At 54.8% G+C, this 25,437-nt stretch overlaps 1 protein-coding gene across 1 annotated transcript in view; it reads right to left on the bottom strand.

The window, feature by feature from the left end:
- Positions 1 to 25,437, bottom strand: part of MYH9 (myosin heavy chain 9) — an 85,151-nt gene that overhangs the window by 7,709 nt on the left and 52,005 nt on the right. The window contains exons 6-31 of the mRNA XM_043882324.1: positions 24,999 to 25,091; positions 24,457 to 24,520; positions 23,652 to 23,750; positions 23,147 to 23,290; positions 22,331 to 22,426; positions 21,452 to 21,570; positions 20,520 to 20,672; positions 19,188 to 19,361; positions 18,321 to 18,494; positions 16,393 to 16,507; positions 13,499 to 13,692; positions 13,051 to 13,172; positions 11,974 to 12,043; positions 10,056 to 10,216; positions 9,112 to 9,220; positions 7,969 to 8,100; positions 7,306 to 7,512; positions 6,628 to 6,765; positions 5,879 to 6,002; positions 5,456 to 5,627; positions 4,484 to 4,696; positions 3,608 to 3,752; positions 2,117 to 2,323; positions 1,808 to 1,912; positions 1,397 to 1,549; positions 66 to 314 (exon numbers count right to left, since the gene is read on the bottom strand). Coding sequence (XP_043738259.1) covers positions 66 to 314; positions 1,397 to 1,549; positions 1,808 to 1,912; positions 2,117 to 2,323; positions 3,608 to 3,752; positions 4,484 to 4,696; positions 5,456 to 5,627; positions 5,879 to 6,002; positions 6,628 to 6,765; positions 7,306 to 7,512; positions 7,969 to 8,100; positions 9,112 to 9,220; positions 10,056 to 10,216; positions 11,974 to 12,043; positions 13,051 to 13,172; positions 13,499 to 13,692; positions 16,393 to 16,507; positions 18,321 to 18,494; positions 19,188 to 19,361; positions 20,520 to 20,672; positions 21,452 to 21,570; positions 22,331 to 22,426; positions 23,147 to 23,290; positions 23,652 to 23,750; positions 24,457 to 24,520; positions 24,999 to 25,091 — 3,732 coding nt within the window. The remainder of the gene's footprint in view (positions 1 to 65; positions 315 to 1,396; positions 1,550 to 1,807; positions 1,913 to 2,116; positions 2,324 to 3,607; positions 3,753 to 4,483; positions 4,697 to 5,455; positions 5,628 to 5,878; positions 6,003 to 6,627; positions 6,766 to 7,305; positions 7,513 to 7,968; positions 8,101 to 9,111; positions 9,221 to 10,055; positions 10,217 to 11,973; positions 12,044 to 13,050; positions 13,173 to 13,498; positions 13,693 to 16,392; positions 16,508 to 18,320; positions 18,495 to 19,187; positions 19,362 to 20,519; positions 20,673 to 21,451; positions 21,571 to 22,330; positions 22,427 to 23,146; positions 23,291 to 23,651; positions 23,751 to 24,456; positions 24,521 to 24,998; positions 25,092 to 25,437) is intronic.

Here is a 25,437-nt window from a genome sequence, read left to right as displayed (position 1 = left end):
CTCTGCCCGAGGCAGGGCGTCTGCAGATGGACGGGAGGATGGATGGATGTGCTGCCGGCACCCACCTGGTCGAACTTCTTCTGCTTCTTCTCCAGGTTGGAGACGCTCTGCCGCTGGTGGTCGAGATCCACGAGCAGGTCGTCCAGCTCCTGCTGCAGCCGCGTCTTGGTCTTCTCCAGCTTGTCGTAGGCAGCCACCTTCTCCTCATAGCGCTGGCTCAGCCCCTCCAGGTCCTTCTGCAGCTTCCTCTTGGCCTCCTCGGCCGTCTCCAGGCACCCCACGCTGTCATCCATCTTCTTCCTCATGTCGGTGACCTGGGTGGGAGCAAGGAGTAAGGAGAACCCAGTTGGCACCTACTCCGGGAGCTGGGCTGCCACTGCGAGCAGAGTTATGGGGTGCCAACTCAGTTATGGAAACAGCTTCTCAGCCGCTTCTCTATTCCTCTGGGACCAGGGAAATGGGACGTTCCACAGAGTGCAGGTGTCTAGCACACGGAGTCCAAGGCAGGTAGACGTCGCAGGTCAGCTTGGAAAGGCCACCCAATCCTGACCTGACCAGCCACTTGTACCAAGACTGAGGCCCAGAGTAGGGAGCCTCCACCCCTCCCCTCTCCCAGGCAGCAGCCTGGCATCCCCCGCCCACAGGGGTCCGTCCTGCGGCCCCCTCCTCCCACCTGGACACACAGCTGCCACCGCAGAAACCTGCTCCCTGTCCCCACCCAGGTGTGGACCTGACTCCGCGCCCTCCCCTGAGCTGGTGCAGATCTTCAGGCACATTTAAGTCCTAAGACAGAATCCACAAGAGGGCTCTCTGTCTATCTTTGGCCCCAGATCCTTTAAGGGTCTAGAAAAGACCATGGCCTCTTTTCCATGAGGATGTTTTAACAGGCATAAAGCAAAATACGCAGGACTACCAAGAAATCACTATAATAGAGAACAGTTGTCAGGTATTTTTTTAAGACTGTGGTTCAGTAACCAGTGTGCTTCTTTAGCACAGCAGAAAGCAGGCTCTTGAGTAGCAAGGAGCACAGTGACCTTCCCAAAGCCTGGCCTCAGCTCAGAAACAATGACCGGTGGTTTCCACTGAACAGGCCACAGGCACTGCTACCGTCACAGCTTGTTGCGTACATTCATAAGGGAACAGAATGCTGAGGGTCAGCTGGAGACTGGTGAAATGAAGAGGAACTCCAGCCAAGTTCATGGATCCCTGAATTCTCTCGGGGACCCCAGGAGTAAGCCCTGTTCTGGAGAGGGCAGGAGCTCTCCGAGGGAGGGCAGCCAGCTCGGAGAGGCCTGGCTGTGCTTCCAGGTCCAGGCGGCTATCCAGCCAGAAGCTCCCCAGCCCACAGGCTCCAACCACCATTCCCGGGGTGATCTGAGGGGAGCCAGCTCCGAACCTGGGCATGGAGGGTGGAGATCTGCTTCTCCAGGTTCCGCTTGGCCTCCTCCTCCTCCTCCAGCTGCTCCTTGAGAGAGTTCTTCTCATCCTCCACCTGCTTTAGCTTGGTGCTCAGACTCAGCTTCTGCCGGTTCTCCTCCTGCAGCAGCTCCTGCTCAGCGGACAAGGGGGGCCAGGGCTCAGGACCCACACTGTCAGGGCCTTGTGGTCCCCATGCTCTCAGTGGGAGAGAGGAGCAAGCCCCAGATTCAGGGGGCAGCTGGCAAAGATCTGGAGGGGAGTCAAGAGGTCCCAGAGAGCCTGGGGAGGACACTATGAGGAAGACCCAGAGGCCTGGCAGCTAACACCATGTGGGCACAGGGTCCTCCCAGGATAGGAACAGCTGCGGGGGGCCCATCACTGCCCTTACCTGCGTGTCCTGCAGCTGTGACTCCAGAGCAGAGAAGTCCTTGGTGAGCTTGCTAGACTTGCTGTCCGACTGGGTGAGAAGACCCGTCACATTGTCCAGCTCGACCTGCGCATGGACGGGAGACAAAGCCCCGTGAGCTTGAGCAGGATTGCTCGGGGCCCACCTCGGCTCTCTCAGCCATGCTGGACCTGAGCCACAGGCTGAACCCGGGGGGGCTCACAATGAGGCGGGTTGTGGAGAGAGAGAGAGAGAAGAGCAGGGGCCCTGGCAGCAGGGGCCAGGACCCAGGCAGTCCGGCGGGGGCCTCACCTGCAGCTTGGAGACCTTGTCGGCGAGCTCCGTGCGCACGCGCTCCCCCTCGGTGAACTTGACCTGCAGCTCCTGCAGCTGGGCCTCCACCTTCTTGCGCTTGTGCTCCGTGTCCGCTTTGCCCTGTTGCAGCACCTTCACCTCGTTGGCCAGCTCCCCTCGCTCATTCTCCAGGGTCTGCTTGGCCTTCTCAAGGTTGGCTTTCACCTGCAGGAGCAGAAAGCAAAGACGTGAAAGGGGGAGCCTGGGACGTGAGGCTGGTTTTCTCAACATCATCAAAGAGCCGGTGGAGCCAGTCCCAGAATCAGCTGCCCTGCAGCAAAAGTGACACTGGGCAAGTCCAGGGGGCAGCGAGCTGGCAAGGGCCATGGACTTGGAGGGCTCAGGCCTGATGTGGACTCATCACCCAGCTGGAACAGGATGCCTGGTGCATGGCCTCACCTCTGAGGACCACGGCTCCCCTGGCTCTCAAACCATCCCTGCCTGGCCTCCTGCACAGGGTGCACAGAATGTCCAAGGGCAAGACATCGTCATTGCTCATGTTAAGATTTTAGCATTATTATTATAGGCTGAGGGAAATTATAACTGTCCATAGTTAGACTTCCAGGAAAGCCTCTTAGAAATTTGATGTTCACCATAACACTGAAATGTTCTTCCAAAAAATAAAAGCCAAGTTCTGTAAAAGCCAAGTTTACAGAACAAACACAATCCCAATCTATTCTATATCAAGTCAGTCACAATATCGAAGACAAGTTCAAGGGTAAACCGGACCCTGAGTGCATGCAAAAGCTCTTTGGGTGAAAAACGCTAGAGGAACAGGCAAGGCTTCAATCTGCCCAGAACCAGAAGGAAGTCAAAGGGAAACAGAGGGACAGGCATGTTTCTTGAACATATTGTACAGGCTGCCACGCAGAAGAGCCTCTGTCCTCTCGGGCTGCCAACAAGGGTGGCTGTGAGCTGGAAACCACAGGAGGCAGGACTGGTCTTGCTCAGGAACTGCCTGGTCACAGTCCCCAGGCTGAGAAACCAGCCGGGTTAACATCCCCAGGGTTCTCCCCGAAGATTCCAGCTGACCATGTGTTGGAAGTGTTCTAGAGAAGGGCTGGGCTTCAGAAAAGGGACCCAATGGCCCTCTGAAACTTCAGTTTCAGAGTCACTCCAATTCCATGAAACATTCTGGTCTGGCAGGTTGTTGAACAGGATAATAATAGTGATAATAAGACTAGAACAACTCACTGAGCCCTTACTGACTATGCACTGTCACAAGTTACCAACTCCAACTCTCATGTAATTGTATGAAATAGACTCTCACTAGCCTCCCTCACAGAAGAGGACACTGAAGCACAGATGGACCTGTATGCTCCCCCGAAGTCACAGTCAGGAAGGGCTGGAGCCTGGACCACATGAGGGTCCCCAAGCCCTCCCCCCGGCCCACAGTGGCCGAGCCTCTCGGAGCCAGTCCCGGGGTCGGGGGGTGGGGGGGCCACACACCCGTTTCGTCTGCTCCAGCTGCTCAGCCAGCTCCTCCACGGCCTGCGAGTGCTTCTGCCTCATGTCCTGGATCTGGGCCTCATGGGTCCTGGCCTCCTCCTCAAGGGTCTTCTTCAGGATGTTCACTTCTTGTTCACGTTTGGACCTGAACAGAGAAACGCCTTCAGAAGGGAGGCCAGGGCCCAGGAGCAACGCTGCCCTGGTGGCTCAGAGTCTGGTGGGGAGCACTGGCCACCCCAGGCAGCCTTCTGCCTGCTGGCTTCCCTCCTCAGCTGTCCATCCTGTAGCACAGGCTCACAGACACACTTTTTTTCCTCTCCTTTAAAAAAAGTAACATAGGCCTTTTAGCCAAGGAATTGGGTTTTATTCTAAATATGGGGAGCCAGGAGTAATTTGTTAAGATTTTTATTTTTTTGGCTGCACCACAAAGCATTCTGGATCTTAGTTCCCCTACCAGGGATTGAACCCATGCCCCCCTGCAGTGGAAGCACCGAGCCCTAACCACTAGAGAGCCAGGAAGTCCCCACAGACATGCCTTGTAGGGACTTCTGTAGCCTTTCAGCCTTAAAGCCCACCCTTGCCTCAGCCCAGCTCCAAGCCAGGTTCTTCAACTCTAGGGAGAAGCTGCTGAGGCACCATCAGCTTCCATCTGTTCTTGTTCAGTCACTAAGTGGTGTCTGACTGTTTGCAACTCCATGGACTATGTCACACCAGGCCTCCCTGTCCCTCACTATCTCCCAGAGCGTCCAAGCTCCATGACAACAGGCCACACTGTGTGTGTGCAGAGGCCTGGGATCCCCCTCCGAGGCCAGAGCCTCCATCTCCCTGCAGCACCCCGCCCTCCTCAGTGACCAGGAAGGCAGCCGCCAGGCACACCTGAGCTCCTGCTGCGCGGCCGTGGAATCCAGAGTGTCCTCCAGCTCCGTTTTCAGAGCCTCCAGCTCTTCCCCGAGGTCTCGTTTCTGCTTCTCGGCTTTATTCCTAGCAGCACGCTCAGACTCCAGGTCTTCTTGGAGCTCCGAAATCTGAGATTCCAGCTCCCGGATCTTCTTCAGGGCCATGTTCTTCTGGGTGGTTTCTTCTTCCACTCTGCCAAAGAGAGCACCAATGTCAGGATGAGGTCGCTGTCACCTTCAGAGAGCAGAGTCTGCAGAAAAGGCTTAGAGAGGTGCGGCCAAAGCCACTCCTGGTGGTGACAATCATAGCCCCTTAGGAGCTCTTCTTGGCACAGACACTGAGGCATCCGGAAGACTTAAGGGCTATTCCACTTGGAGAATTCAAAAACCTCATAGAGGAAAAATTTCATTTTCCAAATTAAGCTTCAGTGCTTTAAACATTTTTTTAAATTAAAAAAAAAAAAAGGAAATAAAATGCTACAGCCCATGATTACAACAACAAAGTAGAGACACAAAGGTGCTCTGGACTTAGGGTGATAAACGAACTTCACAGCAGATTCATGAGTTGTAACAAATTATCACTCTTGTGGGGGCAGTTGCTAATGGCGGGTTCTTGGGAAATCACTACAACTTTTGCTCAATTTTCTTATGAACTTAAAAATGTACCCCCAAATAAAATCTATTTTTAAAAAGCATACTTGTAGCCATGAAATTTTATAAAAGAAAGAACTGCTGTGATTGGATGACTAGGCTTGTAGATGACTTCTGGGAGGGATTACAGATGACCAAGAAGCCCAGACTGCACTTTCAGTGAACAGGAAATGCTTTGCTGTAAGCTAGCTTCCCAGACAACAGTGGAGCGCATACCCGCAGTTCACTGATGCACCAAGAACCACAGCAGGAAGCCTGCCGAGAATGCTCTGGCCATCCGGCCTGACGCTCTGACCCTCACCTGGCCAGGGCAGCCTGGAGCTCCTCCTCCTTCTTGGCCAGCTGCATCTTGAGCTCAGCAATTTGAGCCTGCAGCTCAGCGATCTGGTCATTCAGGTCGGTGGAGTCTCCTTCCAGCTTCCGGCGGGTCTTCTCCAGCTCCTGGCGCTGCTTCTCCTCTCTTCTCAGGCGTTCTGAGAAGGAAGAGTGGAGGGATGCCAACAGAGTCCTCAGTGGCTTCTCTTTGTCTTCAAATCTTACATAAAATACCAGGCTTCACAGGGAGTGGCTGCCGTGTCTCAGGTCTGGAGGGCAGTGGCTGGATGCCACAGGCCCCGAGAGACCTGCTTGCCACCCCAGCTCCTGGCAGCGAGGCCCATCTGGTCCTCGAGTGGTGGGTGCCCCAGCAACCCCAAGTCCAACAGTCCCTGTGCTCCCCATTTACCCTCCAGGTCAGTGATCATCGCCTCATGCTTGTTCTTGAGTTTGGCAAGGCTCTTCGATTTCTCCTCCTCTTCCATGAGGTTGGTGGTGAACTCGGCTATTCTGTCTTCCAGCAGCTTCTTCTCCTGGGGGGCGAGGTTGGGTCAGAGCTAGAAGTTAGCTGAATGCAGAAGGCACTGGGTCTCCTCAAGCATGACTCACCCAGACACTGAGGTCTGAATGGAGGAGTAGGACCTTAAACACCTCGTCAAGTGCATTAGGATTTCCCAGATCAAAGGGGTCATTGTGAAAGTCACTAGCTCCTCTGAAACAGCTGGGTAAGCTTCCTTGGAACCCATAAACAGGGTGTCCAAGCAATTTCCTAGGTCTGCAGTCTCCCTTTCTGCTCAGGTAAAAAGACCTTCCAGGTGATGGTGAGTGTCAGTGAGAGAATTTGGGGGAGGAAGGCGCTACCTTCTCTCTGCCTGTGACCTCGCCCTTCCTCATCCCCTAAAGTGACCCTGCTCTTCTCACTTTCTGCTTTGTGTGGCCACCACTGGAGTCCTGATTCCACAACAGCGACCACACAGCCCGCTTACTCCCCATGTCGCAGGCTTCCAGACAGCCGTCCTGCCCTGCAAAGCTGGCCACCCCATCCTCCAGAGATGAAGGTCAGCATCCCAACGGTGTCTCTCCCACTCCTCTAACGTGATTCCCAGCTCTCATCTGTGGCCTGGCAGACGCTGACAGGGGCCCGGCCACCAGCCTCACCTTGGCCAGCTTGCAGTTCTGGTCCTCCATGATGATCTGGTCCTCCTCCAGCTTCTTCAGCTTGGCCTCAGTGGTCACCTTCTCCAGTTGAAGCTTCTGCCGGGCGCTCTCCTCCTCCTCCAGCTGCTCCTCCAGTTCCTGCCGTGAAGCCGGGGCGACCGTGAGCAGATGGGTCAGGGCCCAGTGCCCACTTGTAGGGTCACGTATTTAAAACTGGGGTGCGGGGATGAGAACCCCAGATCCCGGTTCCAACACAGGGTCATGTATTCTGAGGGGCCTCCTCTAGTGAGAGTCCACCCTCCGCTCCTCAGACCAGCCGGAGTGATCACAGAGGATGGGAATTAAATTGGATTCAATGCTCAGCAGGGGCAGGGCTCATGGACACCTGACACGTGTGTCAGAAATAATGAGCCAGGGAATTCCCTGGCGGTCCAGTGGTTAGAACTCTAAGCTCACTGCCAAGCACCAGGGTTCAATCCCTGGTTGGGGAACTAAGATCCCACAAGCCACAGAGCATAGCAAACAAACAAACAAAATGCCTCAAAAATAACACCTCCCCAAGGCTGCCCCCAGGACAAGAACTGTCCTCCCACAGCACTTGGGATGTCCCTGCTCCCCGCCCGCCCCGTCCCCCCTCCCCTCCTGGGTCCGGTCCGGCCCGGCCCCTCCTCTGGGCACCTGGATGTTCTGCTGCATCTTTTTCTTCTCGGCCTGCAGGTGCTGGCAGCGCTCCTCCTCCTCCTCCACCCGAGCCTCCAGGTCATGGCAGATCTCTTCCAGCTCCTGCTTCTTGGCCGTCAGACGGGCGCGGAGCTCCTCAGCCTCGGCACACAGTTCCGTTTCCGCCTGGAGCTGCTCCTGGAGCTGCAGCTTCTCAGCCATGAGCTGTGGGAACACGGGGGAAATGTGAGCTCTGACAGCTGCTTGCGGGCTGCCTGTCCCCGTGGGAGAGCTGGTCCCCAGCGAAGGCTCCATCTCAGCATGCTTAAGCTGCCAGGCATGTCTAAACATCACATCCTGCATCGAGGAAACTACCCCCCGATTTTCCTTCAATGCCAAGTTTATGCTTTGTCTACTGGGGCTTCCCTGGTGGCTCAGTGATAAAGAATCTGCCTGCAATGCAGGAAACCTGGGTTCGATTCCTGGGTTGGGAAGATCCCCTGGAGGAGGGCATGGCAACCCACTCTGGTCTTCTTGCTCAGAGAATCCCATGGACAGAGAAGCCTGGCACGCTGTAGTCCGTAGGGTTGCACAGAGTCAGACACAAATGAAGCGACTAAGCAGCAGCCCAGGTGGCCAGCAGGAGGCAGCACCACGTGGGCAGAGTCTGCAGACACTCACCTGGGACTGGAGGGTCTCCATCTCTGAGAGCCTGTTCTCAGCAGCCAGCTGCTTCTCCCGCACCTTCACCAGCTCCTCCTCCTTGGCCATCATCTCCTCCTCCTGCCGGCTCACCTGCAGCAGCGGCTTGACCTAGGAGAGGAGGTGGAGGAGACAGCTCACGGAAAGAAGCCCGTCCAGGCTGAGAGTTGGGGGTTTTCCCCTCACTTGGGGAAGCGCCAGGGCACGAGAGCGAGGGGCAGGCAGGCCACCGGGCGGAGCAGGTGCCCCCGGGTACAGCTTTTCAGGAAGTCAACCTGGTGCTGCGCGCCATAGGCCACTGACCTACCAATTACATTTCGGGAAAATTAGCCCTGTATGTGCATGAAGACATTCGGGACAGCATTGTTTACAACAGTGAAAATTTAGCAAAGAGATAAAGATCCACCGCCTGAAAAGTAGCTAGATAAATTATGAAACATCTCTAGGGAACAGTATGCTGACTTTTAAAAAATTATGCTTATGAAAAAATTTTAAATGGAAAACGCAGAAAAAAAAAGACTGTTTACACAAGTCAAAAAGCTCAGCTATGTAAGAAGGTGTATGGTTTACACAGCAGAGATTTAATGGGCGTGTTTAAAAAAAAACGGAATAAATATTGAAACATCTATTCAATATTGACGTTGGCTCAAGGTTGAAGGGATTATAGGTGAATTTTTACTTTCTTATTTATCCTTTTTGTTGGTATAGTGTTTTGCAGTTACCAGAAATTACGTACCATAAACAAAAGTAGCTTGACCGACTTTAAAATACAAGAGAATTTTTTTGTAAAGGCTAGGGAGGACGGGGCCACTGGGTACAGACCTCAGTCTCCTGGGTGGGCAGCAGTGCTATCACATGGGACCGTGGTGGGCAGGCGGGGCACTGACATCCCAGAGCTGCCCTCGGAGCCGCCCCAGCCCAGCCCCACAGCACCTCGGCCGTCCACGCTGGACACACGCCCCAGCTCACACCCCTCGAGATCCCTCAGGGCAGGACCATCCCCGGCTCAAGTTCTGGGCCCGGAGACACAGGGGCAAAGTGCCAGCCCGGGGCCCGAGCCCCGCAGGAGGCCGGCGTGCGGCCCGCTGGTCCCTCTGCCGCACGGAGCCCCCCCAGACCCACCTTGGTGAACAGCCGCCACCACTGCCAGTTGCGCAGCTTGAGGTAGGCGGCGCAGTTCCTCTGCAGAACCTTCATGGCCGTCAGCTGCTGCTGCCGCTTGGCGAAGGCCCTGTGGGGCGAGGGTCACGGTCAGCACCTCCAGGTGGGGGCTGGCCCACCTCCCTGCCCACAGTCCCGACCGCGCTCCCGAGGGCTTTACTGGAGGGACCGACCCCTGCCGGGAGCACTTCAAAACAGATGTGGGGGGAAGGAGGCCGGCTTGGGGTTGAGTCCTACAGGTGAGCTCGCAGAGGTGACCAGGACAAGGTCACAACCACCTTTCTTCACTAAAGGGTGAGTGAGGTCGCTACAGAGTCAAGTGTAACCCCTGGTCATTAAGGCCACCAGTCAACTGTAGCTCCCCACCCTCATGCCACCCACAATCTTGGGGCTTTTGTTGGGGGGAGAACGTCAGCAGCTCATGTCCTGCAAACGTCCATCTATCCAAACACCCACACTCATGCTCTCCCCACAACGCTCAGAGCTCAGGCTGGAACAGAAGCCCCAGAGCCCAGACACAGAGGAGTCAAGGAGCAAATGCGTAGCTGCCCTGCCCACTGTCCTGCACAAGCCTGCCCCTGACCCCACAGGAGCTGCTGGGACTCAAGGGCACCTCCTCCCCGGAGCTCAGGGTCCTCTGGGTGTCACCCCTACAGGAGGGACACAGGGAGGAACAGTGGGAGGCAGGGGTTTCCTTGGAGGGAAAATCTGAACACCGTCACCCCTCCCGCCTGCTTACTTTAAACCTCAGGCAGAAATCCAGGAAGCAGGGGGCAGGGAAAGCCATGTGGCCTCCCCGGGGGACACCTGCCGGCATGAGGGCACCCAGGCCCCGCTTCCTCAGTGCCCTCTGCTATAGGAGAGCTGGGGGGTCCTGAGCAAGGTGTGGGTGTTCCGGGACTTACTTCCTAGCCAGGTAGCCCCTGCAGCAGGCCTGGAAGCCGATGATGACGTCCGTGATCTTCAGGTCCCGCTCCTCCTCCAGGTGGGCCAGCACACCAGCCCGGAAGAAGACCTTGCTCTGGCCGATGCGGTACAGGTTGCTGTCAAGCTCCAGGGCTTTGATCTAGAGGAGGAGAGCCGGCAGCTGACTATGGGGCACCCTGGCCACCAAGGAGCCCTGGAGCAAGGCCAAGGTCGGGGGAGGGGCCTGGAGCCAGGATCTGCCCTGCTGCTCTGCAGGCAGCCTTCTCCTGGTGCAGGGAAAGTGGGGCTGGGGAAATGCCGGGAAGGGGCAGGTGGGGGCCAGCAAGGGGCAGGTAAGGAATCAGACTTGCAGAGAAACACAGGATCTCAGCCCTAAAGGGACCCTGTAGGTCTCCTCTTTCTTCTCTGCCCGACCCCCTCACTATAGGTGCCTGTTCTACAAGCACCCAGTCAGGTCACCCTCTTAGCAGAGGTGGTCAAGCATCACTGCTTTGTCCAAGCCCAGCACCAACTCCAGCTCAGACCAGGATCAAATACTAACTAGGTGACCCCAAGCCTTAACCTCTGTGGGCCCACGTTTCCTGGGCGGTAAAATGGAAATAATGGTTTCTTTAATTAAAAGGTAAGTTAACAAAGCAAATAAATAGCACTTCCTTCCTAGCAGAGCTGTGGGAATGAAACCAGAGAAGGCACAGAAGGCGCTGAGCATGGGTCACACGTGGGACCACTGCTGAATGAGCTTTAGGCAACGTGTCGTTACCGTCCCAGGGCTGTTTCGATACAGTACCAAGGCTCTCTTATTAAGCCCACTGGCAAGGGTCTGTCTGTCCATCTGTCTGCCTGGGAGAGAGGGGATTTAGAACAAGCTCCAAGAGGCAGAGCCTTGAATAGGGTAAGAGGAATCTAGGGCCCTTGATGCCAACGAAAGGCCCTGCAGGTCTGGAAGAGGCCCTGGGAGAAGGGCAGGCCAGGGAGGGCAGAGCCATCGCCGGTGCCCCACCTCCCGTCATGACGAGCCTGACCAAATGTCTTCCCTACAGGGCTGGACGGAGGGGACCTGCTTATGTCTAAAGGAGGGACAGCCCTCACTGGCCAGCAGCTGAGTCTCTGGACAAACAGTGGCCCAGACATGAGCTAGGGGTGCACCTCTGTCCTTCACACCTCCCTTCCACCGGGTGACAAGCATCGCAGAGCAGGGTCCCGTGTCTCCTCCCTCCTTCTCTAGGCTCCACCTCCCTGTCCCTTACAGGGCAGCTCTGACCCAAGGTGGTATTGAATTATTCTTCCCTTTTCTCTTTCCTCCCCGATGCCCACCCCAGCCCATCCTCTGCTGACTCTCTGGCAAAGATGCAAAGTATAGAAAGCAAGGGGCGCTGGCTGCTGACCCCTGGACACATGAGACCCAACTGGATGCCTGCCTGCAAAGCAGAAAAATGACCGAGTGGGCAGAGCCCCAGCGTGGCCACCTCAGGGCCTTCATTCACTAAGCACAATCCAGTGCCCACTGCCCGTCAAACACTGGCCAGTGGTGGGAAAGAGAGAAAAGGGCCAGAAACTCGGCCTCTGCTAGCTTTGGGCCAGTCATGGGGCCCTGGCGGTGAGCTGCCCCATGTGAAGGTGAAAGGAGATGGGAGCAACAAAGAACCAAATGTGGCCAGAAGGAAGGGTCTCTGCCTCACACCACAGCCTTGCTATCTGAGCCCTGGCCTCCTCCTCCCCACACACCATCCTGACCACCTGTTGCTCAGTGCCCCTGGCAGAACCAGAACAGGCTCACTGGAGGAACAGGAGAGCACAGGCATTGACAGATCCAAAGGGGCCTGACCAGGCACGTGGGCGCTGGCCCCTCGGGTGTGCATACCAGCCACACGTCACCCACCAGAAGAGCCCACTCACCATGAGCACACACGCCTGCTTCCCGTCCATGAAGCCCTTAGGAATGGAATTTGGAGTCAGGATCTCGTATCTGAGGAGGAAAACGGCGGCAGGTCAGTACACCCCTTGCTCGGATTCTACGTGGCCTGGAATATCCGTGAGACGAGGGCCGTCCCTACAGTGGAGCAGGTGTAGGATTCTTTCCACAGAGTGTCCGAGGGAAAGGGGACACTCAGTGAATCATATCCTGCTCTTTCCTGCAGCTGAATGGCATGAGGAAGGCCTGGCGTTTTCCAAAAAGTGAATGGAAACTTGTGTCAGACTGTTTCATTCACTTATGGGTGAGCTCTGAAGTGGGCTTACTAACTGCTAACCAGCACCTGCGTCTTTAGCCCCAGAAGTTTTTGAAATTAAATGTCTAGTTTTACAAATATCATCTGATACAAATCAGAAAATGCCTCATGACCTCATGATTAGAAAGATATGTGGAGGTCAGGCATTATTAGAAAAAAAATCAAGTCATGATATGTCTAAAGCCACCGTTTCCCACTTCCAAACATGTCCACCATATTTGTTACCCAAAAAATAAATAAATAAATAAATGGCATATATTGAGTACAAAGAGAAAACCATTTGCTACAGAACGTTTTCCTAACAATCTCTATGTAACAGACCACAATTGGTGAACACAGCCAGGCCTGTCTCTGCTGAGATGCTGCAGAGAACCGCTAATCAGTGGGGTGGTACAAGAAATTAACCAGAGTGCTGCAATAGACAGCAACCAGGGCTAAACGCGTCATTAGGTAAATAGGCCGGTGTCACGACTGTCCCCCCTCCGCACACACAGCAGACATCCAATCCCACTGATTTTTTTAATACTCAAGGCTCCAGCTGATCCTCCTTTAATGTCTTTTCAGAGCTCCTCTAATTATAGCAAACAGCACCAGGCCCCCACAGTGACTGGGAGTGGAAGCCAACAAGATAACTTTCATTTTAGCAACAAAACAGGAAGTCCTTCCTCATGTGGAGGGTGGCACAGAGGACCCCAGCTCAGTGTGGATGAGGAAATGGCTCCCCCACTAAAGGCTCTGCACTCACCTCTGCCGGAACTCCTGGAAGACCACGCGGTTGGGGAAGCCCTGGCGGCAGATCCGGATGCCTTCGAGAACCCCGTTGCAACGCAGCTGGTCCAGCACCAGATGGGGGTCCAGCTTGCCGGCCTAGGGAAGAAATCCACGCACGTGCTCTTCCTGTATGCCCAGGGACTGATGGAGAGAGGGCAGGCCCCTCTGGATGCAACAGGGCAAATACCCCCCAGGAAGGAGCAGTCACTGCCCGCCCACCCATTGTATTGACAGCTCAGTTACATGATCAAGGTCTGAGAGGCAGAAACACAGGCTACATGGGCAGGCTGAACCCTAAGAGTGCCCGAACCACCCTGCAGGGTGACTGAACCAAGGGCTCTGTGTGCCACGGGCGAGGGGTTTCTGCTCAGGGAGACAGACAAGGGCTGGGCGGCCCGCGCCACGCTACCAAGCAGCCGCACCTTCTTCTCGTGGTTGGGGATGATGCAGCGGACGAAGTTGGGGTTGGTGTTCCTCAGCGTGGCCATGAGTTTGGCCAGCTGCTCCTTGTACAGCTGCCCCACCGTGCGGAACATGCCCTTGCGCGTCTTGAAGGCCCCGGGCATTGCCGTCTCCGACATGCCAGCCACCTGGTCCAGGCCGATGATGCGGTCCACTGGAGAGAGCAGGCAAGAGCACGTGAGTACCCGGCAGTCCGGGCCAGGGCAGAGGGGCGGGACAGACAGACAGGCCAATCTGGTCAGAAAAAGAGGAGACTACAGAATGCAGACCGTTTCTACTTGGAGCATACAAAGCAGGCTAAGGTCATCTCCAAAGGGTGACAGCAAAGGTGACCTTGTGAGCAGGGAGGAGGGAGGAGGAAGAGGTTTGGAAAGATCGCAGAGCCGGAAGTGGGGAAGCACATTCGTGAAGGCTGACTCCACGTTGTCACTTATCTCAGCCACCCTGGGACACTCCCAACCCAGAGACACAAGAGCTGATGATGCATCCTGGAGGAGTGAGCTGAGCTGGTCCACTAGCCTGGCTCTGAGAAGGTGTTCAGACTTGACTGGCAGGAACCCGACAGTCCATTCAGTCATTTGAAAAAAGCAGACCAGTATCCTGAACTCACACTGACCACTACCTGAAAGCACTGGGCTAGGTCAGAAGGCAGGAGCTCTAAAGCTACTCGGCCATCACCTGCAGGAGTCTGGCCCACGCTCTCTCTGTCAGCAATCCCCCCACGCAGAGCTCTCTGCATCAGGGGCCTAGAGCAACATGCACGGTGCCAGGGCAGAGTTCCAGAGAACTACCACTGCCCATGGCTACCCCAAAGGCCGAGGATCCTTCTCCCTCTCAGGTCTCACTTGGTCTCCAAGATCACAGGTCTTTCTCATCTAAACCAACCCTCCACGGAAGCAGCCCTCATCACTGTGGCTCCTGCCCAGAACAATGAAATGAACCTCCTCCTCCCAGGCAAAAAGCAAATGATGAACAAGCCCAACCTAAGTGGCCAGTGATCTGAGGTCAGGCTTACACCAGAGCCAGTATTAAACTTGAAGACTTCCATCGCTGGATGCAAAAGTTAAGAATTCTACAACAAAGTCAGGTTCTTGTTCCTTTGTGGCCAGATCTCTGTTATTTATTTGAAAGCAACAGAAAAGACAGCTGCTCAAGAGGGAAGCCAAGAGTGAGGATAGACCCAATGAACCCCTCAGTTAAAACGGGAGGCAACTGTAGCTCTTGCAGCCCCCACAGGGCCCCTCTGGCCACCAAAGGTGTCTTGGGACTGGGTGGCTTGTGAAAGTCACTCAGGTTGCCCAAGGGAAGGTTGAACATGCCCCAAAACAACTGGTCATTTCATGTGAGGGTATCCTGGCCCCAAAAAACCCTGCCCAGGAGGAGAGGTAACTGCTGCATAGACACACGGGTGCCCTTGTCAGCACTGAAGTGTCTGGGCCCACACATGCACACGTGCACACATGGCAGTGCACACAGCACCCTGTGCTAAGACACAGCAGCCATCACACACACGCACACACACACACACACATGCCCACACACGCACACGCATGCACACACGCACATACACACATCAGTGCACACAGCACCTTGTGCTGAGACACAGCAGCCATCACACACACGCACGCACACGCATGCGCACACACGCACATGCATGCACACACGCACACACACACAGCACTTTGTGCTGAGACACAGCAGCCATCACACACACACACACATGCCCACACACGCACACACACACGCACATACACACAGCAGTGCACACAGCACCTTGTGCTAAGACACAGCAGCCATCACACACACACACGCACACGCACGCACATACACACAGCAGTGCACACAGCACCTTGTGCTGAGACACAGCAGCCATCACACACACACGCACGCACACACACACGCGCACACACACACACACACACAACAGTGCACACAGCACCTTGTGCTGAGACACAGCAGCCATCACACACACACGCACGCACACACGCGCACACATACACACACACAGCAGTGCACACAGCACCCTGTGCTGAGACACAGCAGGCATCCAAGCGTTGAGATGCCGCCTTCATGAGGGGAGTTCTGAAGGGGACGTGGACTGTGAAACAATTTCTTTTTCTCCTTTTAAGATCTATAACATGAAGCTGTCAATATCAAACCACAGCCCAGTTGTGCCTGGCTTTCTACTGGAGGCCTGTGATGGGGAGGGGACCGGAGCCTGCGCATAAGCCCAGGGCAGAGACCAGGGAAGGAGCACAGGCAGGCAGGAGCAGCCAGGCAGAGCAGGCAAGCTCAGCAGAAGCACCAGTCACGCAGCCCGGGGTGCAGCACACGTTGGCGCCGCGCCAGGCGGCCAGTCACCTGGTTCTAGGTGGAGGATAGGAAAGCGCTGATAGAAATAGGCTCTCTGGGTGCTCTGCATCTCTGCAACAGAGAGGTTAAAGCAAAACCCAGGCAGAGAGAAGGAGAAACTGGCAGAAACAAGGAAAAGAACAGCGTCCAGAAGTACTGGCTATCAAGGAGATGCAAGAAGGCAGTGAGGAGTTGGACGGAACCCGGGTGGCCTGGTGCTGGGCCACCACACCACCCCCTACAAGGGAAAGGTCTGTGGCCTCAGAGCCTGGAGAAGCCTCTGCCCCAGAGGAAGTGGCTATGTGCCATGTTCAAGGATGCTTGGGGCTCAGGCACACCAGGATTCAGGGACAGGGTAACCCTCGGGGCTGGAGGAGCCCACGCTCCTGGGAGCCAAGTGGGCACAAACCCTCTGGCCTGAGCCCTGCCCTCAGCCAGTGGCCAGGAAGGGAAAGGGCCTAGCTGTGGGCACGGGGAGGCAGGCTGAGGGCCAAGGGCGTACCATCCTTCCACAGCTCCGAGACAAACTTGTCAGAGGACTGGTGCAGCAGTGTGGCGATGTTGTCGTTCAGCGGGTCCATGTTCTTCATCAGCCACTCATCGGCTTTGTAATCCACCTGTAAGATCGGACCTTGAGTCACAGGCTGCTCAGGGCACACTGGTGCACGCAGCCTCTATGGCAGCAGGCTGACCCCATGGGCGGAAACATCAAAAACAGCGAAGACCCTCAACCTGGTATTTTCATCCCCATGAAGGAAATAATGATTGACCAGGGTGGAAGCCTCCACAAGATGTTCTCTGCAGAGTTACGTGAAGGCAAAATATTTAAACGGCACCAACGTCTGGCTGCAGGGAACAGGCTAAGAATTAAGTTGCAGCTACATAATAGAATATTCTGTTTTTAAAAATGTTTAAGGTAATAGGAATATTGGGGGGGGAAATCCTAATAATTCCTTTTAGCAACAGGACAAATAATTTTTGCTTTTTTTTTTTCCCCAGGATATTCAGGTTTTCTCACAGCATATATTCTTCTCACCTTTTTTGAAATATGTTCTCAATAACAAGAGTAATAAAACATCATATATTGTAACAATACAAACAGAGCGACTGGCCACCACAGCCTGCTTCTTAACCAACACAGCGTAACTCAGCCCATGGTTCCCTCCTGGCCCCCTTCTGCAGGTTTCCCCACATGCAAGGCTGTCAATGATGAGGTGCAAGATGGTGGCGTCTTTCTCCCTAGAGGCAGAATGACCTCCTGGGAGAGGACAAACCCTAGAGTTGGGTGTCTTGGCATCTGTCCCCCTGGGCACGGCCAGCATCCTTGTCCTCTGAGCTGCTGCGGTGCAGGCTGGATGAGGACGCACACAGGCAGTTTCACCATTCAGCCCTTCATGGGCTTGCAAGTGTGCCCAGGTTTTGCATCACCTACAACAGTGCAACAAAAGCCTGCCTGCGTTTCTAACAAAGGTGGCGGGAGACATCGGCATTCGGGGGGCATGACCTTAGGTAACTAGAAAAAAAGAGATCTCCCTAACAATTAGTTTAAAATCAAGAGTGGCTTCAACAGCCTTAGGAGACAAAGGAGATAAGCAGGGGAGGCCAAACAGTACAGGGCCACGTGCAGAAGGGTGGGAGAGGACCACGGGTGGCTTGGGAGCACCACTGTGACAGCACAAGTTTCTCATCACCGATCCTCACTGATGGGGAGGCTGAGGACCAGCTCATCACACATCCAAGTTAGACATTCTGTGCAAGCAACACAACTTCCTGAGAAGAACCAGCTTTAGTCTAAGCTTGGACCTCTGCAGGCTCAGGACACCCCTGTTCGTCCGAGCCCTGGGATCAAGCCAACTGGAGGATGTCTGACAGCTGGAATGAAGACAGCTCGGCTACTTCCTGGCTGGTGATCTTGGCAATAACAAAGCCAACAACACCTACAGGCAAGGCTCTCACCCAGGGGACAATGTTACCCTCCAATCCCACCCAGCAGATGTTCCAGGGTGTCTGCAGACACTTCTGGTTGTCACATGTAGGAAGGGCGCTACTGACCTCTGGTGGGGAGAAGACAGGTCTGCTGCTAAATATCCTACAACAAGCAGAAGGGTCCCTGACAGTAAAGACTGATCTGGCCACTGAGGTGGGCAGTGTGGAAGCTGAGGGGCCCTGCCCCAGAGCACTGACTGCCCAGCACTGGGCTGTGTGAGCTCCTCTAACACACATTCCCCAGTACAGTGGTGGTCACGTCCAGTTTCCAGATGAGGCAACCAAGGCTCAGAGAGGTGAAGTAACTGTGTGGCCCAAAGTCACACAGGAGCAGAGCTCTAATTCAGGCTGCAGAGTCCATGACTTTAGCACAAACAGCATGTCTACACCTGGAAAACGCACTTAATAATAACACACTGCATGACCAGGGTGTGCGCTCCTCACCTTGCCAGCGTAGTGGATGATGCAGAAATCTGCCTTGTCCTTCAGCTGCTTGGGCTTCTGGAACTTGGGGTGGGTGCCCTGCTCCTGCATCACCTTCTCCACGAAACTCTTGTCCGTGGCTTTGGGGAACCAGCACTCCTCGTCCAGCAGGGCCAGGATGCCAGGAGGGCCTGCCTGGAGGGAGCACAGCATCGCGCAGGTCAGCTTGACCAGAAACCCACCAACTCTCACCCTCGTAAAGTCACAGCCTGGTTTTCAGAAACTCAAGAATCTCACCAGAAGATGGACAGTGCTTTCCTCATACAAGAAAAAAATAAGGAGCATGACTGAAAGCACTCCAATTACAAGTTCTAGCTGAAAAAGAATTTCTGAGGTCTAGGCTATGTCGAACACACCTTAACCCAACAATCCATTGCAAGTTTCTCCCATGAGAACAATGGAAATCACCTGGGGTCTTGATGGGCCATGCAGATCCCTGACCCACGTCCAGAAGATGCCCCTCAACAGGGGTCCTGGCCCCTGGAGCCCCTCTCGGACCCCACTCGACACACAGTGTGTCCACACATCTATGCGGTGAGCGGGGACATTTAGGATAAGGCTCCTGAGGAAGAGAAAGCACCCCCAGAGCCCCAAAGCCTTCCAAAGACTGAGTTTATAAGAGAGCAGACTCGGCCACTGTAGGACTGGTTAACACGCCTGGGAACCAAACCACCATCTTGTTTGTTGGAAGACAAAACTCATTTAAACAAAAAACTCATCGTCAAAGTAAAACATTCAGTATTAGGATCACAGATGGTTCCGTCCCCAGAGGGGCGGAGCGAGGGGCGGAGCGAGGGGCGGGGCGAGGCGCAGCCACGCGGCTCTTACCGGTTTCTCGATGAGGTCGATGCAGGGCTGCAGGTCGAGGCCGAAGTCGATGAAGTTCCACTCGATGCCCTCGCGCTGGTACTCCTCCTGCTCCAGGATGAACATCGTGTGGTTGAAGAGCTGCTGCAGCTTCTCGTTGGTATAGTTGATGCAGAGCTGCTCGAAGGAGTTCAGCTGCAAGAGGGAGATGGGGTCAGACAGATCCCTGGTGCTGCCGGTGAGCCCCCAGGAAGGACCCGAGGGGTGTTTGGGCAGAATCTCCTGGGGCCCCACCATGCGGCCCCCTGTGGGCCTTCCCTCATCACACCCACAGCAGGGGCTGCACTGCTGGGGCCTGCGGACCCGCCAGCAGTCTGGTGGAGCCTCTGTATCAAGATGATGTTTTCAAACGCACAAAATAGATCAAAAGAGAAAGAAGTTATCTTGAAATGTAATTATCAAACATGGTAACATAGAAATCCATAGTGCTTCTTAATTAACAAGCACAAGTCCAAGCCGTCAGCTACTAGAATCTGAAGTAGAGGTGAATGCAAACGGTATGCACGTATGCCAAGTTGCTCAGTCGTGTCCGACTCTTTGCAACCCCATGGGCTATAGCCCACCAGGTTCCTCTGTCCATAGGATTCTCCAGGCAAGAATACTGGAGTGGGTTGCCATTCCCTTCTCCAGGGTAACTTTCCTATCCAGGGATCGAACCCACATCTCTTAAGTCTCCTGCATTGGCAGGCAGGTTCTTTACCACTAGTGCCACCTGGGAACCCAAAGAATACAACAACACACAATGACTGCTATGATGTGAAAATATCTAATTTCTACTAGAGACAGAACAGCTGTAGTTGGTGTACTCTGCTGAACACACGACTGAAAAAACTGCATCATATAATGAGAGATTAGTGAAAATAAAGAGGTAATTCTTCCCCCACCCAAGTGCACGGCTCCTCTGAAAACAGCCATGGACCCTATGTTGGAAGAATATCCGAGCTCCTGTAATTACCAGTTTTTGCTGACTGACCTCAAAGTCTTTATGGGCAGGGACAAAGTCATGTCACAACACTCAAAATAAACATTTGAGAAAACATAAACAATAAACGAACAGGAAGCCCCTGCCTGTGAGGCCTCCTAGAACACCGTCTAGATGGTACCAGTCTCGCCAGCATTTCTCGTTGGGAAAGGGCACTTTGTTTAAGCTTTAAATGTACTCAACTCCTGTCTCCACACAAGCAAGGAGGTGGCCAGCTCAAATTGCTGTGGGACCAAGAAAGGACCCCGGCCCAAGGAGAAGGCAGCCCCAGAGGCTCGGGAGGTGGGAGGGGGCTCGAGGGAGAAGCTCACATCAAAGATCTCGAAGCCAGCGATGTCCAGGATCCCGATGAACGAGGCACCCTGCCTCTTGGTCTTGTCCAGAGCCTTGTTGATGCGCAGGACCAGCCAGCGGAACATGCGCTCATAGGTGGCCTTGGCCAAGGCCTCGATGGCAAAGTCAGCCTGCGGGGACACAGGGTGGGGCAGGGGGAAGGTCAGATACAGGAAGCCTTTAAGCTCTCATTCCCTTTACCCCAACAACGTCACCTGCAGGGCCCACCCCCAGAAAAACAGCCCCAAAGATGAGGAAAAACCTTCAAGCACAGAAATGTTCACTGCAGTGTTATTTATAATGAAAGAAGTTCCAAGAGCCTAAACTTTCAACATTACATGCCAAATGAACTTGTGTGCGTGCATGCTAAGTCGCTTCAGTCGTGACTCTCTGCAACCCAACGGACTATGCCCTGCCAGGCTCCTCTGTGCATGGCAGGAATACCGGAGCGAGTTGCCATGTCCTCCTCTAGGGGATCTTCCCCACTCAGGGATCAAACCTGGGTCTCCTGCATTGGCAGGCAGGTTCTTTATCACTAGTGCTACCTGGGAAGCCCCAGAATGAACTTAGAGCTTTGCAAAGACTTTTTTAAAATAAATGGATATGAACTGAGGTATCTACAGAAGAAATGACATCTGAGATGTACTTCAAGTAATACATTTAGGGGTGCGGAGACCAGACTAACCAGGAGCCAAGACCAGCCATGAGTCAGTGACTCCTGAAGCCTGGACCCTGGGCCCAGCTTCCTCCTGCTCTCAGTGGGGGTGACACCACCTGCTCTCCACGGTACCGTGAGGACTCAGAGAGGTGACAGTGCTAATACAGGGGACGCCCCAGGGCAGGCCTCAGCGTGGCCCCTGCAACAGTCCTCGCCAAGGAGGTGGCCCAACCCCCCAGCCAGAGGGCTCACCTGCTCCTTCGTCTGCGCCTTCTGGACGTAATCCCGTCCCACCTTGATGCGCGGGGTGAGGATTCCTCGGGTGAAATCGGTCACATTGATACCCAACAGGTGGGATACTTTCTGGGCAGCTAATATTTTTCAAAGAGTAAGGAAGGAAGGGGTAAAAGGTTTTAATTAAACCCAAGAGAACAAGTCCCTCTGCTCAACCTGCGAAAGGTGTGGTAACTGAGTGATCGTTACCAGGACAATCAACCCAGGCCCAGCCCTTCCTCCACAGGGCACAGAACAGTCAGCTCTCCCCTTAGACAGGCCAGCGGGCATGGCTCCCAACTCAGGGCCCCACATCGGGACCTCTGCACACCCTTGGCCACATCGTGAGTGTGAAAGAAGGTCCTGAACACAAACAGCACCGCCCTAGACATAGGGACAGAACAGGATAACTCACAGGCCCATGCATTAAATTCTTTTGAAAGCCCCTCAGAAGCACTTGTTAAGGCTAACTTAAGGAGGGCCGCTTGCAATGACCTGAGAATTAGCAATGGCCGAAGACCTAGGGTGAGGACAGTGTTTCACATCCTCCCAAGTTCACAGGCAAGTTGGACAGCAGAAATGACTGCTTTACAAACGGAGACAATCAGTCTGGTCTCAGCATAAATGAGAGAAACTCGGGGCCACAGATCATGGGTTTTCTAGCTCATTCCGACACTCCATGAAGGAGCAGCAGGGTCACGTTCACGAGAGTTTTAAAAAAATACGGAGTGACAGGCAGCCACAAACACATGTGCAGTAAAAAAGAAGAGTGTCTAAGATCTCTCCAAGACTCCTTCTCCTGAGCCATCCCACCCAGGCCCCTACCCGCATAGTCAGGTGAGGGGCCCAGGGGGTTACCTGTGTTGTCAGGCATGGAGGCCTGGTCGCTGTTACGCTCCTTCTTGAAGACAATGTTGCCGAGCTGGAGGACCCCCGAGATGACTCGCAGCAAGCCTTGGGGTGCAATGAAAGGCAGCTCAGAATCAGCTGGGGTGTCACCCGTCAGAGGCCCTCAGGTAAGACAAGCCACGTGGGGCACCAGGCCTTGGCCTAAACCATCTCTAGGGCCTCTGGTCGACCTCCGCTGGGGCAGTCTTGTGCTTAGATACAAGCTCTGTTAATGCTTCTAAGTTCAGATGTGCCTCTACCTAGCGCCCTCTGTCTGTTTTTACAAATAAAGTTTTATTGGAACACAGCCAGGCCTGTCCATGTACATGCTGTCAGTGGGAGAGCAAAAGTGACCCTGACTCTAATGCTGGAGAACAGGGTACACACGCCCCAGCCCCTAATCTTCCTGAAATGCAGCATCAAGGCCCCCCTCACCTCCCTCTAGAGAAATGAGAAGACACAGCAAGCTCCACACCACTGTCACCCTGGGCGTCACCAGTACAGAAACCCCAGCCCCTTCCACACTCGGCTCAGACAAAGCAGGAATATTCTACTTCCAGCAAATGGCAAGGACAGGAGCAGTAGACCCAGGCCCTGGGCGGTTAAGAACCTGTCCTCTGTCCTCATATGTCCCCAGGCGATATGACCAGGAAGAAATAACCCTGAACCTCAAACCTGTGGGCCCATCTCCCACCACTCAGCCTTCCTCCGGTGTCTATGGACTTCCTAACGGCCAGTGCCAACAGGAAGCGCTCCCCAGCCTCCCCGGGAAGGGCCGGCCCATACCCATCTGCTCTTCCTCTGGGATGCCCATAATCCGAAAAGCCTCCATGGTCTCCTGGAACATGTCCTTGTCCTGTTGCCCGGGAATGGTGACATGTCCGTTGGACAGGAAGCGGTATTTGTTGTATGACTCCAGCAGGAGATCAGCTGTAGGGGGCAGAGGGCAAAGTTCAGTGAGGGTCAGGAGGCTCCAGTCAACCCTGTGACCGCAAAGGTGTGGGAGATGGGGAAGCATCCCGAAACAACCCAGGAATGCTGACTCTCCCCAGCATGTGAGACGGGCACACACAGAGGCCCCCACCCAAGAGCATCAAGGCCCAGAAGTCTGCAGCTGCAGTGACCTGCCCAGGCTCCCTCTGGCCTAGTTGAAAATAGGGGCCAAGCCCGCAGCCGGCCCAGGAACAGAAGTCAGGCTTGCCTTGCCTGCCCCCAGGCCGAGATTTCATTTCCCGACTGTAGTGTGTGGCCTGACTGCGGGGGGGATCCCCTAGGTGGGCCCACGACTCACACTTGAGGTGCTCCCCAGCCCCAGACAGCAGGTAGTAGAAGATGTGGAAGGTCCGCTCTTCCTTGGCTTGGCGGATGGCACGAGATTTCTCCAGGAGATCTTCAAGAACATTAAGGAACTGTGCATACTGTTGGGAAGGCAGCCCCCCACATTCCCCCATTCAAAAGCCATGGAACTTCACCAGCAGAAAACGGCAAAACAAAACAAAGGCAAACTACCCCGGCTCTATCCCTCATGGCGTGCAGCCTGTCCAAACAGCAGCCCCCACACATGGGAGCCAACACCTCCCCAGGCTATTAACATAAAGGAGCATCCACTCCACTCTACCCTCAGGGAACCACACTGGATGGCCTTTGATAGCTCCATCCTATTCGAAGGATAGGATATTCAAAGGAAGGACAGGATATTTGCACGCATGCTCAGTCGTGTTCAACCCCCTGGACTGTAGCCCGCCAGGCTCCTCTGTCCATGGAATTCTCCAGGCAAGAACACTGGAGTGGGTTGCCATTTCCTTCTCCAGGGGATCTTTCCAACTCAGGGATCAAACTCATGTCTCCTATGTCTCCTGCATTGGCAGGCGGATACTTTACCACTGAGCCACCTGGGAAAACCCTAAGCTCAACTTTATCCCTCCTATGAAGAAAAATCAACTTATCCTGGTCCTCTCCCTGGTGCCATAGACGAGGTGTCATAAGAGGCCGGTAAAAGGGAAACCGCAGGAATCAGGGAGCAGCCTCTTCTCCATCAAGGTCACTTCCCCCACCCCCAGACCCAGAACACTTTTTACAGTTAACCACAAGGATACAAGTCTCAATGTTGGCTCCCACGATGTAGCCATTGACATCAAAGTTGATGCGGATGAACTTGCCCTGAGGAAAGACGGATGAAGAGATCAGATCCCCATCGTCCAGCCCCTCCCCCAGTGGCACAGCCTGGAGGCAGGAAACCAAGAGACTGAGCCTGCGTCTGGCAGCCAGGGACCCAGCACCCCAACCGCACAGGAACTCAGGACTCAGAAGGGCCACACGGCTAAGTCTGAGCCAGGACCAGCCCCAGGGATGCCCAAATTTCTCCAGAGGAGAGGAGAGAAGCAGTTATCTGGAGGCACTCCTCCTGTTTCGTCTGACTGGGTTCTAACTGGCTGCGGTTACAGCCCGACAAGCAAGGGACCGGTGGGGACTCCCCACTGCCTTGCTGTCTTGGTCACCTGAGCTAAGGAAGCTCCTTACGCAGGTGCGTGACCCCGTCTGCTGCCTGCAACAGGCCCAGAAGCACCAAGTCTGACCCTTCTCTGCGTCTGGGGCACAAACACCCGGTGGGAAGGTGCCCGTGAGCACCACCACTCACAAATCGAGAGGAGTTGTCGTTCTTGACAGTCTTGGCGTTCCCGAAGGCCTCCAGGATGGGGTTGGCCTGCAGCAGCTGCCGCTCCAGCTCACCCTGGAAAGGAACCCAGAGGCGTGGTGAGGACCAGGCAGTGGCACGGCTGCCAGACCTGCTCTGCCAGGCGGAGGGGAGGCGGCAGAGCCGTGTCCACACGCCCCACGTGCCAGGGATGGGGGCTTCCGGACTCTGACCACGCCGGCCTTGGCCTGGTCCCCATCGTCACTCCAGAGCAACCTTCCTGCCAGACGTCTGGAAACGCTGCCTGACTTGAACTTGCTTCCTGAGCTAACCAACCAGCGGCCCTAGAGAGAGAAAGCAGGCTGCCCATCCAGCTCGGGGACCTGGCGGGACGGCCTGGATCAGCCCTGGAGGATGCACTGGAAGCAGCACTCAAAACAAG

The sequence above is a fragment of the Cervus elaphus genome, chromosome 22 (assembly GCF_910594005.1).
Source record: "Cervus elaphus chromosome 22, mCerEla1.1, whole genome shotgun sequence".
NCBI classification, from domain to species: domain Eukaryota; kingdom Metazoa; phylum Chordata; class Mammalia; order Artiodactyla; family Cervidae; genus Cervus; species Cervus elaphus.
This window is presented reverse-complemented; position numbering and strand designations above follow the sequence as displayed.